This window comes from Nycticebus coucang, chromosome 3 (genome assembly GCF_027406575.1).
Source record: "Nycticebus coucang isolate mNycCou1 chromosome 3, mNycCou1.pri, whole genome shotgun sequence".
Classification (NCBI taxonomy): domain Eukaryota; kingdom Metazoa; phylum Chordata; class Mammalia; order Primates; family Lorisidae; genus Nycticebus; species Nycticebus coucang.
The window spans coordinates 38,849,867-38,864,680 of NC_069782.1; the positions used below are offsets into that span (position 1 = coordinate 38,849,867).

At 37.3% G+C, this 14,814-nt stretch overlaps 1 protein-coding gene across 3 annotated transcripts in view; it reads right to left on the minus strand.

The window, feature by feature from the left end:
* TMTC2 (transmembrane O-mannosyltransferase targeting cadherins 2) overlaps positions 1 to 14,814 on the minus strand; it is a 474,733-nt gene that overhangs the window by 55,767 nt on the left and 404,152 nt on the right. For 2 of the 3 annotated variants that reach the window (XM_053585171.1, XM_053585173.1), the window contains exon 11: positions 6,989 to 7,052. In XM_053585171.1, the coding sequence (XP_053441146.1) occupies positions 6,989 to 7,052 (64 nt within the window). Of the gene's footprint in view, positions 1 to 5,453; positions 5,607 to 6,988; positions 7,053 to 14,814 lie in introns of those variants that run through there. The other variant, XM_053585172.1, reaches the window with a different exon arrangement.

Below are 14,814 nucleotides of genomic sequence, written 5' to 3' on the forward strand. Positions count from 1 at the left end.
AATATGAATCTGTCCTGTTAAACTTAATTTTATGGTCTCTTGTTCTAATTACGATTAGGAGGATATTTCTCCCATTTAAACACAAAGATATATGATACTGGGGATATTTTACATTCCTTCCAGTAGAGCAGCCCCAATAATTAATATTTTCCTACTATCCAATTACAAAATACTAATACAAGACCAATAGATAAACAACTGCATGGCTGCAGGAGAAAACACAATTAAATTCAAGTGCAGGGAGGGGAGATGAGGGAAAGGGCATGAGTAGGAAGGGCTTTGGTCAGCTCTCACCTAACGGGCACAATGTAAAGGTATACAGTACCCCTGGGGGAAAGGGTCGACTACAACTTGAACTTTGCCTCACAGATGCAAATAATGTAACCTAATCATTTGTACCCTCATTAATATAAATGTAAATTAAAAAATAGGAAAAAAAGTAGAAGCAAAAAGAAAAAAACCCCCCCCATGTGAGTGGTTATTTGTGGTCCATGGTTACTTTTCTACCACAATGTTTACCAGTAAAAGTGCAGCCCAAACTGAGCGTGATGTATTGTGGACCACCTTATAACACAGCTGGGCTTTGTCACAGTGAATTCATTTCTCTGAATCTTCTCTTCCTGGGTCTCCCGTCTTAATCTTTTGGCATATAATCATTGCTAAGAACCGAAATAGATGACATTGTCTTTGATTTTATAATGAGGCCCTGAAATAATTTATGTTCTTAGTGTCAGGAAAAGATACCATACATACAAGGCAGTTTTTGGTTGAATAATCTGATCCCAGAAAGACCTTCTTCTCTTAATTCATATGTAATGAATACATATGGAACAGTTACAGAATATTCCACATATTAGAACAACACAGGATGAATACAACATCTCATATGTAACTCAGAAAGCTAAATCAAAACTAGAATACATCAGTGATCACAAAAAAAAAAAATGACCGTCAATTGGCAATTCTTCAGCATGCGTAGATACCACAGGCCTGTGTCAAATACTTCCTGTAACATAACACTGTCCGCAAACCCACCCTTTCCCCACAGGATTAGCAGAAAATCGAAAGACTATAATTGAAATAATTTGCTACCTAAGCTTATCTCCCCACCGTTTTCCCCACACATTTAGTTTTGCTTCCTCCCTATATATCATCATAATCTTTTAAAAAAATTCTTTCGTTGCTAGGTAGGAAGCAATCCCTTAATATCTCAGATTTCCTCTGCCCTCTTCTCAATTTGGATACATTTAGGTTTCATATGTAAAGACACACATATTCAAGTCTCATTTAAAAATATACACAAACATCTCAATGCCCACCTTTTTGGTATTGCACCCTCCCTCTCTTTCACTCACTCCCCAACATCACTACAGAATCAGTTTTCACTGTCCACTTCCAATTCTCCACTTTCTTACACATCCATGCCACTTGTGTGAAATTGCACTCTTGAAGCCCACCCAAGTTGTCTTAATTTCTGAAATCAGTGTACTTCTTCAGTCCCCTTTTTCCTTTTAGCAGTAACAGTGTTCGCTGCTCACCAACTTGGTTGTCTTCCTTATCCTCCATTCAAACGCAGAAATTCCCAAGCATCTGAACTTTCTTCTCTCCTATGGTACCTTCCCTCTCTTGGTGACCTTATCCACTTATCTAGTGACATTTCCTTTTTGCATATGACTTCCACATCTCTTTTCCTAACTACAATCTTCTTCCTAACCATCTGCTTGATAGAAATGTTCTCAAATACCTGTATTAAAATATCCTACATCTTTCAGTCTAAGTTTAACATTTTTTTCTTCTAGCAAACACATACCCTATGACTATACTGTTTATAACATTTCTTTTTTTTTTTTTCCAAGTTAACTAAATTCAAAATTTTGGAGAACTCACTGCGGCCAATTAATTTTCCTAGTCACATATTATCAAATAACCTACTGCTTATTTTTCCTCTTTGTTCATGTCTGTTCTACTTGGCACCTATATTTCAGTCTCTATACTACCTTACACTTACACTACTACCATGACCTTTTATTTGGTTTTCCCAAGGATGTCTCCCAACCCTACTTCCCTGAATGCCGATTTCTCACTGCATCGTACACATGGCTACTCTAAATCACTACATTTATGATATGTCACTCTGCTTAACAACATTTCAGAATACAAACTCCTAATCCTCAGCCCGGTATTCACTGCCTTCCATCTGGTTTTCTATTGTCAAGTTTGTCTTCCCCAACACGCCTTCCTCTCTGAACCCTTCCTGGTTTGTGTATATGCTTCTACCCGATAGATTTTTCTTATTCTTCTCACTAAAATCTTCGCCTATAAACATCATGTCATGTCAAGCTTCTCTAAGCTTGCCAGCTCTGACTCAATGCCTTTTCAGATCAATCCAGCTGAAAGTCATTTCTCTCTCTGGTGCACTTTGCTGGCGACTAGTTGGTCTGTCCCACGGAGCACTCACTGGACAGCACGATATACGGCTCTGAGGAGTGAGGGCTGTGACTCACATGTTCTCTCCCCACATTTCTCAAGGCCATGAGTACATTTCTCAAGGTCATGGTTAATTTTTTGTAACTTTGAAATACTACTTCACTTGGCATAGAGCCTTCCATAAAGCTAGAATTTGATAAAGAAGATGTTGAAAAAATTCAAATTACAAACAATTATATGGGAAGAATACAAGCTGTGTAGACCTGACCATTGGTAATCACTCTCCTCTGACTCTGGAGTTTACTAAAAGCCAAGGGAAAGTGAGTGACTTTGTACTACGCAAATTTCCCATTCTTCCCATTATATTTCTTAAAAAATCTATAAGCTAATGCAGAATTTGGCTTAATTCCCATATCAGAAACAAAGCAATTTCATTTACATGTTTCCTCTAGTCTTCAAGGCTCAGCATTTTTTTGATATGCACAAGTGGAAGAGAAGACAGAGAAGTTTGCTGTCTATTTAAAATAACCCCCCAAAGAAAGACCAATTTATTTACAAAAACAAAAAATTAAACCTAGAGAAACTTAAAATGGCAATTTTGGTAGAGTTTTCCTACTACAGAAATATATTTAAATAAAATATGAGGTTTATTTCCAGAGCAATCACTTCCCAAAAGCAAATAGATAAAAGTGGCATCATTTTTGTAATAAACAGATTTCTCTATGTACATAGTAAGTGATGATGTATTAAACACCACTGAGAGACAATACCAGAACCTAAAACATGATTTGCCTGCTAATTTAGATTTCTCTATTTTAGCATTGATCATCGTAATTCTTTATATTGAAAATGTCAATTAATAATTCCAAAGTAAATTATACAGAAAAACATGACTTGGGAAATAGAAAAAATAAAGAAATTCATCATGGGACGTATTGAAGAAACAGAATAGGTATTTTATTAAGAAAGAACTACGTCCCACAGGTAATTTCAATCTTTTTAATGACTGTAATAGGTCCTGATACACAAGGTTTGCGGCCACGTGTTTACTTTGTATAGTTATGACCTGACAAGAGCATTTCTAAAACTTTCTCAGACTCTCCTACCCCCACATACAAAGACTGATTGTCATTACTGCAGGGCCATTTAAAGAATAGAAGATAATGCTTTATGAAAATAGGGTAAAATTAGATTACTGTCCAGGTGAGAAAAGTAGAAAAGACAATGGAGCTATTTCAATAGGCAATTGGAATTGAGGTCTATTTGCTATGCTCTCGTATAAGCAGGTACCGAATTTATTAAGTTAAAACTGTAGAAATAACAAAGAATGTTTTACGAACAAAGAGAATAAACAGTTAAGAATAAGATAAATGTTAGATAAATGCTTTAATTCAGATCAGATGCTTAATTGCTAAAAAAATCATTACATGGGCTATTGTTTAAATGGGTCTCTGTTTCAAAACAGAAATTTCTATCATTTCCATGCTTCTCATTTTATCATTCTTGCCTCTGTGGCATCTTTCTTATTTAGACCATGCGCTGAAAAATTAGAACACAAATTGTAAAACAGCTTAGAAAAATGACCATATCCATTCCTCTGTCAATTATAACATTATTGACTTATTTTTAAATATGAACATCATATCTATCCAGTCCATAAAATATTTAATTTCTTGTTACCAGACGAGGCAAGTATCATTTGAATAAACATGTTTTCAAAAACAGTCTGCAGTGAGATTCTAGGGAAATATTTTTAGGATTCAGAAAAGAAAAGGCTTTGAATTGGAGATTAAATTTTAATTTTATGGTTTGGCTAGTCTTTTAAAATAACTTCACAATTCAGGCTCACATCTTGTGATGCGCGAATGTATGTTCCATTTATTAGCTCAGGTTAGAAAGTTAAGGTACCTGTTTTCTCAGTAATCATTATAATGCTGAAAATGATCATTTACCCAACCACTTAACAAAAAATAAAAGGGATACTCAAGTGACTGGTACTTAACAAATAAAGGTTGCATTAACATTACTGTGAAGGGAACAAAAAAAGAAAAAGCCCTGATCCTTATCTTTAATGAAGTTGTAACAATAAGACTTTGAATTCAACCCTTTTCTTAAAAATGCTGCACAAATGTGACAACTCGGGTTATTTACAAAACTGCACCTCCTTCACTCTCCCTCCTCACTCCTGTCACACTTCCTAACCCATTTGTCCTGCTCTAGCTTTCCCCCACTCACCACTGTCTGACATTCTGTATACTTACTTATTTCTCATTCTCCTGGAACCAGATTTTGTCCATTTGTTCATGGATGTGTATCCACTGCCTGGAGTAGTGCCTGGTACTCAGTAAATATTAAGTAAATGAGAGGCTCATTACCATTTTGGTTTTGCAAAGTTCTGGCTTGCATTTCCTAACATAATGGCTACATTTTTCCCCATCAACCTTTCTCTTAAGCACACAGTGGCCTGGGTCACAATGTCATTCCACTCAGCTGCAATGCTGCGTGAGTTAATTTCTCTGACATTCACCAGGATGGGGAAGGTACCTGTGAATCTGTGAATTATGAGCGATAAATGAGGGGATTTTCACGGAGCATACAGGGAGCTTGGCACATACTAAGCATTTCCTATTAACATTAGCTGTCATTGTTCTTACTCTTGTGATTATTATTTTTTTCTGTTGCAAACAGCTCATCCATTCTAAACATGCCCCATAGTTAATATGACAGGGTTCACAACAGCCACCCCAAAATACGGCACCTTGGCATACTGGGTATTTTAAGCTGAAAAAAAAAAAAAAAAACTGAGAAAACTGCAGAAGGAGGAAGATCACTTACTGTCTCCTTCCCTTATTCTCTGAAGAAGGTAACAAGACCCTCATTAATATTTTTATCTTTGAAGACACAGGGACGCAGAAGATTCTTTTATTATTATTAAATCATAGCTGTGTATATTAATGCGATCATGGGGCACCATACACTGGTTTTATAGACCGTTTGACACATTTTCATCACACTGGTTAACATAGCCTTCCTGGATTCTGAACAAACAGGACTTGCTAAGCTCCACCCAACTTAGTATCATTAGATAATATCCTTTTCTTCTCCAATTATACTTCTGCATGACTGTCCATAGAAATTTCATAGTTTTTCCTGCTTCACTGGAGCTTCATTTCTGAAGGCTGTAGGGTAAAATTTATATCAATTAAGTTTGTATGTTTTTTTCTGACTTTGCCTTTTGCTATGGAGGTCTCAGCCATGGGCCTTGAGAATAGATGAGGAAAAGTTCTTTTTTTCTCCCCTATAAATGAGACTGAGAGAGATTTAGATTAAGGTTCCATGTGTTTGAGTCTCCTGCAAAAAAAAAAAAGCTACTTCCTAGTTAGGTTCTCCTTCCAGGGGTATTAATCCTCCCCTTCTGTGCCCAGAGGACTATATATACCTCTCTCCTCTGCTACACTTTGTGGTCCTCTAGACTATGCGCTTTCTGTATCCTGAGTCAGACACTCTATAGATGCCCGCCCAGTGAATGAGTTACTCTAAAGAAAGGAGACTGATCCCTTTATCTGTACTAATATCACATGTGCACTCTGATTACTGTTTCAAAATTACATTTCCCAATAGATGATTTTGATCTGGAAAGTAGGACAGAAGTTTTTGTGTTAAGAGAGAGATGTAGAATGTGTATGAGAATAAAATCAGCTCTTATTTCCTCATAGGTAGTTACTTTGTTTCAATAGTAGGGACCTAATTTATATCCACCTCACTTTATGGAAGTGTGAATATCCAGGGAAAAACTAAAATGAAAATACTCTTGATAAAGTTGAAAAGCATAAGTCATTAGAAATGAGGATTGCGGCCCAGAGCGGTGGCTCACCTGCAATCCTAGCCCTCTGGGAGGCCAGGGAGTGTGGACTGCTTGAGCTCAGGAGTTCAAGACCAGCCTGAGCAAGAGTGAGACTCTGTTTCTACTAAAAATAGAAAACCAGCTGCATGCTGTAGTCCCAGCTACTCAGGATGCTGAGGCAGAAGGATTGCTTGAGTCCAGGAGTTTGAGGTTGCTTTGTGTTAGGCTGAGGCCACGGCACGCTAGCATGGGAGACAGAGACTCTGTCTCAAGAAGGAATCAAACGAAAGAAATGAGAACTATGGAATAGAAAAGAGGCACACAGTTCCAGATTTGACTATAGGTGGGATTAAAAAACAACAGATATTGAATGCCACAACAACAACAACACCCCCCACCCCCCAACAAAAACCTTTCAAGGAATAATGCTTAAACGTAATCTAAACATAAAGTACATGGTAAAGCTAACGCCTGTATTCAAATGATAAAATCTAATGATGCTTTATACAGATTAGAAAACAACAATTTTTACCTTTGGTACAAGAAGCTTGAGAGACTGGCAGATTTTATTGTGGAATTAGCTATTTAGTGGGTATTCAAAATAAGAGATTAGAGAGGGAAATAACAGGTATAATCAGGCTTCTGTATTCTGAAACTATCGCATGCTCTGAATCTGTCTCTCCGACTAATGCTTCTTCTCAATAGGAAAGTACTTACATTAGGCCTTAGCCTGGCTGCCAGGTCGTAGTACTTCTCAGCTGCTTCATTGAGGCTAGCCTGTCTGTAAAAGAAAAAAATAAATTTTATAATTTATGTAAAAGTTATAAGTAGGTGAACAGGATCATTGTTCAGCAAAATTACCTTTAAAAACAATTCTATTAACATCAATGAGAAATTAAGTTGCCCAAGCATAAAAAGACCATTAAAAATGGAACGCTTGCCTTGCCTCACACCCGCTATTGTGTTTATGGCATTATTGAGTATCTCAGTATAATCCCCATTAGTAGGCATCATTATTTTAAACTTACTTATTAGGAATTTAAAAAGTTATCTCCTTTTCCAAGTGAATACACACAATATGTTATGGGTCTGGGATTCTCCAGTGTCAACATGGTATCTCAGAAAAATTTTAAATTTTAAAATAAATTACCAAAATTATAACTAGTTGCTTTTGTTCTATGAAACAATTAACATCTGCAGGATTTAAAAAAATTCTGTGTTATCTGTTTAGACAGCTACTCCCTCTAATTCAGAGGGAGCCTTCCACTGTGTGTAGCTGACAGGAAAACATGGTGGGGGGTGGGTGCAGATTACCCTACTCCCTGCTGTTTGGCCACCAGGGAGGAGAATAAACTCAGCTAAGCAATGTTCTCTCTTGGGACTGTCATTCCTCAGTGAGTGACAGAGAGAGCAAAGAATGGACAGAATCCACTCACAATAGTGGAAACCACAGGGCTGTGTCTTAGCCAGACTCTTCCTGTAAAGAATTGCAATGGTATGTCTTGCTTTGGGGCCACTAGGGATATCCTTTTTTCCCCTGCTGATTCAAGCTGTCCATCCCATAGTGAATTCAGTAGTTTCCACAGCCCTCAAACAGCCAGTCTCAGTTTCTCTTGCTTACAGCCAAATTCCACAAGTAGCATGCTTGACTTAGGCAAACAAGATATATACTGAATTTTACAGATACATTTCTTCACTGCCTATTCTTGTGATTCTCAGATAGGACCTAGATTCGGCCAACTTATTAGCAGAAGAAAACAAATGCCAGACTCCTAAGGATTTCAAGCTGCTTAGTCTCCAAATTATTTAAAAATATTAATGAATACAATTTTTTTTTTTTTTTGGTTACAAGTATACTTTGTATAATGCTTAAGTCTGGGCTTTTAGTGAGCTTGTCATCAGAATAGTATTTATATACTGTTTATACCCAATAGGTAGGTTTTCACTCCCTACCGCCCCCAGCCTCCTCCCCTTTTCAATCCCAATTTCTTCCAACAGAACAAATGCTATAGAAAAGTGCCATCTTCAATTTCAGATCATGTATACAGTCTAACTATGATGTGGCAATAAGAGAACTGGGGCCCAGCAGTTAAAATGGAGTCATGTTCTCTTGAACCTGTGATGTTAAAAGGCTTCTGAAACAAAAGGATGACAGAGAGGCTGGGAATAAAGAGGAGAACAGAAAATTAACTTTCTCAATTAGAAAATCATGTTCAGGTTTTAAAAGAGGAGGCTAACTGTCCATCCCTACAAAACTGAATTTGCACTTTGGTCAAGCCAAACGAAACTATAAATACATACCCCATGCAACCATATAAATTATAGGAATAGCTAAAGATAACATGTCTGTAAAGAACAGGACATATTTTTCTATTTTTTTAAAAAAAATAATTTAAAACATTGCTATTTTTAATGGAGGTTATAAAGAAAATAAAAAAACCTTGACCTAAGGCTTCACTGGACCCATGGCATGTTACAACGCGCTGTTGCAATTTATGTTCTCATAAATGTTAAAGCTCAATTACAATATGTCAAGAAAAGTACGTTATTCTGGTATGAAACAGTAAAAATTCCCTCACTAGAGTATTTAATGAAGGCTCCTTCCACCAAATTATAGAATCACTTTGGTTCATATTCACATGGAAATTTAAACCAGAATTCACTAGGTCATGCCCTGGAAAGGTTTTCTCCAGAGGAAAATAAAAGGCATGGAGGTAGGAAATTAGAGTAACTTAATACTATAAAGAATTAAGTTCCTTTGAAGCAATATCAACCAATAGACATCTAACATGAAAAGTATCACTACCATTAATATTCATCTTTATGGATATTCAATTCAAGAGGTAGATAAGGATCAAAGGAGAAACTAGGGAATCCATCAGACAAAATACCTCAAAAATAAAAATCAACACAATTTTAAAAAGAATGTATCTACCCTTCAAAATGCTCATTAGTTTTTAATGTCTTCATACGTATTCTTCAGTGGTTTAATTCTCAAAGGAAGTATCTAGTTTAGAAGACTTACTTTCTTAAGCTAAAAGTAGAATTGATGAAATTATAATGAGATTAGTAAAAACAGTAGGATTTATTATATATGTCATCCAGCTATGAAAATGAATTTTCATTCTAGGACTTTGCTTCTAATGTTAAATAGTCTTTATTAACTATCAGCTGGCAGTTAAGGCAGCACATGGAAAACTGTGGGGAAAAGAATAGAATGGGTCCGTTCTACCCACAGAATGCTCCTTTATATTCTTGTTTTACTCTCTAGACAAGAGCAAAAACTCATGAGGAACTGTTCAATGTGCATTTTACTTTGTACACCTTATTTTACACTCCCCACTGCAAGAAGCATCCTGGGAGTACTTCACCTTAATTGCATAGATGATGGAATCATTAGTCAACTTTTGAAAAGTGGAGAATTTAGCAATATTCTGCAAGTTGCTTAGTCATACAGTCCCCAACCGCCAGGTGAGGACTGGTCCCAGGACTGTGGCCTGTTAGAAACAGGGCAATACAGCAGGAGGTGAGTGGTGGCCAGTGAACAAAGCTTCATCTGTATTTACAGACACTCATCACTGCTCACATCACCACCTGAGCGCCACCTCCTGTCACATCAGGGGCAGCATTAGATTCTCACAGAAGCACAGACTCTACTGTAAACTGCAGGATCTAGGTTGCATGCTCCTCACGAGAAGCTGATGCCTGATGACCTGAGGTGGAGATGTCATCCCGGAAACCCTCCCTTCCTGACCCCCTTCCCCTCCCACTCCCTCCCACCACTCCCCACCCCCATCTGTAGAAAACCAGTCCCTGGTCCAAAAAAGGCTGGGTATCGCTGGCTTAGGGGATTCCATCAAACACTGTTACAAACTTCACCATGAGATTATTAAGTTCCTAAGAGGACCAGGCTAAGCCTGGTCAAAACAGACCACAAAACATACTTTTAGGGCATACTCCTATCTTTTCTTTTCCAGGGCAGAAAATTTCTATTCTACCCAGGAATTGGTCCTTTCATTTACCAGTTACAGTAGTACCATGAATCAAATGCTATCATTAAACCACATTTTAAATACAAGGAAATACAAAAACGGTGCCAAATACTCACTCTCTTGCCTCCTGCCATCTCCCACTTTTAGGAGATCATAATTAGATATATAGAAAGAAACCATGGTTTCCCACAAATTCAAGTGGAAGACTCAGAAGGTGGGTAAAGGGGAGAGCAATTGGCTTCACAAGATGTAGACAACCTCGTTCTTCACAATGCCAGAAACGAGATGGTGAGAAAAACCCATCAGTGGTACTAGGAAGCTGAAGTGCATTCAGATGGGCGCCGTCCTCCACTGAACACGCCACCCTGCCAGTCAACATTATGTCACAAACCTAGAGAAAGCAGACCTCATCACTCTGCCAACAACTGCTATCAACTGCAGATGCACATGGAGCCGCCTCTCTCATTATCGACCCCTCCATCCTACACACCAGGCCCACCCCACCCTCACACCACCTCTGCCCTCTCAAGGCCAGAAAAATTACGAAGTTGAAAAAAGCTCAGATGATATCTGTGAGCTGGACTATGAAGTAAACCTTAAATTCTTTAAAGGAAAAAAAAAAAATAGATGTAGTCATTTATTATATTATGGAACTCTTTAAATTTAGGCTTTTCTTTTTTTTTAACCATCAGCTTAAAATGTAGGCTCAGATTAAAATAAATAGACATTAACAACACTCACAAATTTTATCATTTGCATACGAAATTCATATTTCTTAACAGGTGTAAGTTTTATAGTACGGTGTATAAGAATTCCATTTTTGTACCCCGTACTATAAAACTTACATCTGTTAAGAAATATGGATATATATTACATACATGTTCCTCCCGCTAGTATTGTTTTATAATCAAAAAGTGTATTTTGGAACACAGATTATGGCCTAATAGTCTTAGGAGATGTATAAGAGAAATTTGGGAATCAGTTTTGAACAAAACAACTTAATATATGCCATGAAGTGTTTGAAGAAATTCTGATTTAAAAGAATCACTTATAATTACCTACATGAGAATAAAACTTTGCTAAATTTAAAATTACAACCTTCAAAATAAAAATCCTAGTAGCACTGAGATGATGATGTGATTACACGTATTAACAGTTGCCAATTGTCCACTTGAATTAAAAAATTAATATGGATAATAACTACCATTTGGTTCATACAAAAGATAATATTTTATTAAAGTCTTGGTAATTATTGTCAAGGATGACGTATGAACTGTTTTTTTCTTTTCTTTTTACTAGAGAAAGAAATTTGTTCATATAATACAAGAGTAGAGAGAAAGAACAGCTGAGTTTTCTTGGATTTTTGCCAGGAACTGAAGTTTAGCTTTAAGTTTCTCAAACCAGCACTAAACATTAATTCTAATTAATAAGTTATACAGTCGAAATAGAACCGAAATAAGTAAGGGTATAAAAATGTACAGAAAATCCTAAAATAGCAAAACCAGAGTCATACATATGTAAAAACAATAGAGCAGAAAGTGTCCTCACAATGAAACTCCTACAACAAATTTATGACCCCTACGCCTAGGTAATAGCCATGACCATTCTGAAGGAAAAGGACAGAAAGAGTAAGAAAAAATGTAGCAATGACAGAGGAAAAGACTATGTGGGATAATGTGATTTTTACAAAAGGTTCCCCTGAATTAGAAAGTTTTTGATGCCCCATGAGAGGTTTAAGCCTATTCTTTCGTGGCCTCGAGCATTCAGAAGCCACTAAGGATGGTGAAAGTTGTATCTAGAAAGATTACATAATGATGTATGCTGGAAAAAATTAAAAGGGATTGGCAATGTCAACTATTATATTTATTATAGTAAATTACCATTTTGGTTTGTAATGTTTGGGTGGGGAGAAGGCGTTGAGGGGATGAAGAGAGAAAAGGAAGGCTAGAACTTGCTTGTAGTGGTGGTTCAAGAAACATTGTAAGCATTGCCTGAGACTAGACAGAAGCATAAAATCACAGGCACCACCCAAACCCACAAATCAGGCTATCAATCTCATGAAGACCCCAAGAGATTCACCTGCATAGTATCAGTGGAGAGCCACTGGGTGGGAAGATGTCCACCTCAACCTCCAGCCAACACCCCACTTTGCTTTAAAAACCCTTAGAAACCAACTCATTACACCGTGGTTGAAATAAGACCCTTTTGACCAAAAGTTGGCAGTAAAATATAATTTATAATTGGAAAATCCAATCATTTTTTAGCAGTTTTGGTAAGGCTGAAAGTGTTCAGCAAGAAACTATGTGGCCTAGAGGGCCTTGGAAATATATACATCTCCAAGACACATACAAATGTATATACATACACACTATCTGACTTGAGAAAATAATTTGATGCTGTTCTTTTTCTCAATCATTTAAATTTTATGCAACATCCAGTAGAATTTATAAGGAAGTTACAAAATCTATATTTTCAGTATATTTAATTACATAACATTGTGTCTTGTATTTTGCTCTCTAGAAATTAGGGAAGCAAGTGGGACAAGTTGACACAGTACAGTGTTTTTTTTACTACCTTGGGTAGCAGTGATAGCTTAGAATCTTGGGCCTGGAAAAAAGGAAAGTGCACACTTATATCAACTACAAGTGTGACCTATGTTAGACACTCTATCATTATATTTCTAACAATATCATATCCTTTTGAGAATAGGAAATTGAAGTTCTCTCTCCAATGACTCCAAATCTACTTTCTGAAATTTATATAAAGGTATAATTCAATAATATTGGAAGGGTCTTACTATTTAGATTTACACCTTTGACAATCTGTTACTCTCTCTAAATGTTTTTCTTCAACAACAAATTTAACCATTATAGCTTCTGTGTGATCATCCAGTTGTAAAACTCAAGGGAGCCCATGTGACACAGTGGAAATAGCACTATCCTTGGCCAAAGCACATTAAATTTAAATCCCAGTTGTAGCAATTATTGAAAGTACTTTCTCTGAGCCTCAGGTTCGTCATCTGTATAATGGGAATATTTGTATCTACTTCACAGATATTCAATTAGAACTAAAGAGTGATGGAGCGGTGCCTGTAGTTCAAAGGAGTAGGGCGCCAGCCCTACATACTGGAGGTGGTGGGTTCAAACCTGACCTCAGCCAAAAATTGCAAAAAAAAAAAAAACCCAAAACAAAACAGAAACAACTAAAAGAGTGATGTACATAAAATGCAAAGTATACTCCTAGCAAACAAGAGATGCTAGAATATATGCTACTTTTATCCTATACCCTATGTGGACTAAAACACACACACACATTCCAACCTTCCATTAGCGCCTATGAATGCTGTGAATCAGGTTGTTTTTAGTGTCTCTAGATTTCTTTTCAAGTATCTTCACGTGCTATCCTGCTTCCAGTTGTGGGCAAATGCTGAACCAATCCATTCATAGGAAATGCCAATAGAGTAACTGATCCAATAGTTTCCTCTAAAATATCTGTAGATATAACTCCACTATGTTCTAGCATTTTAAATTCCTTTGATATTTTCCTTTGTTAACCATCAACCTGCTTTTCTTTGTGTGTGCTCTCATCTGGAAGCATCTAGCACCTTTTCATTTTATTTGAAGTATTAAAAATGCACCATGCAGTGTCACTATTCGCTACGTGAGGCTACTCAACATTTGTGATCACCCTCCCTGTAAATACATTTGGTAATTAGCCACAATGAGGACCCCATCTTCCAAGCAAGGCAGAATTCAGAAATTCACTCATCTTCCAGTTCCATGAGCATGATTCAAATTCCACCAATCAGATGTAATCTCAACAGAATGAAATTCAGAAGTGAGGGCTTGGGGCCTGTGGCTCAAATGGCTAGGGGACCAGCCGCATACACCAGAGCTGGCGAGTTTGAATCCAGCCCGGACCTGCCAAACAACAATGACAACTACAACCAAAAAGTAGCCGGGTGTTGTGGCAGGCTCCTGTGGTCCTGGTTACTTGGGAGGCTGAGGCAGGAGAATCGTTTAAGCCCAGGATTTTGAAGTTACTGTCAGTTGTGATGCCACAGCACTCTAACCGGGGCAACAGCTTGAGACTCTGCCTCAAAAAAAGAAAGAAAAAAATTCAGAAGTGAGCACAGTGGTAAGTAGCTATGCCCAGGAGAATCATCTTCTGATGGCTGTGGGGCACTTTGCTGGGTTCCCTGTGGGTGACGGGGGCACTGTAAGTGCACCATAAAAGCTGCTGAGCCCTAGGGAAGGCTTGGTCACTGTGAATCATTCCTGATATAGCAGGTAGAAACCCCAAGTCCACTGAGAGAGTCTGTGGGCTACAGAATACTCTTTATTAAATCCTGTTTCTTAAACTAACAAGAATGATACAACTAAAAACTGTTACCAATACATGATGCCAGTGCAGGAGGTAGACCTATTTTCTTTCTATTTTTTTTTTTTTCTTCTGAGTTTCACTCTGTTGCCCTAGATTGAGTGCCATGACTTCATACCTCACAGCAACCTCAAACTCTCTTGGGCTCGAGCAATCCTCTTGCTTCAACCT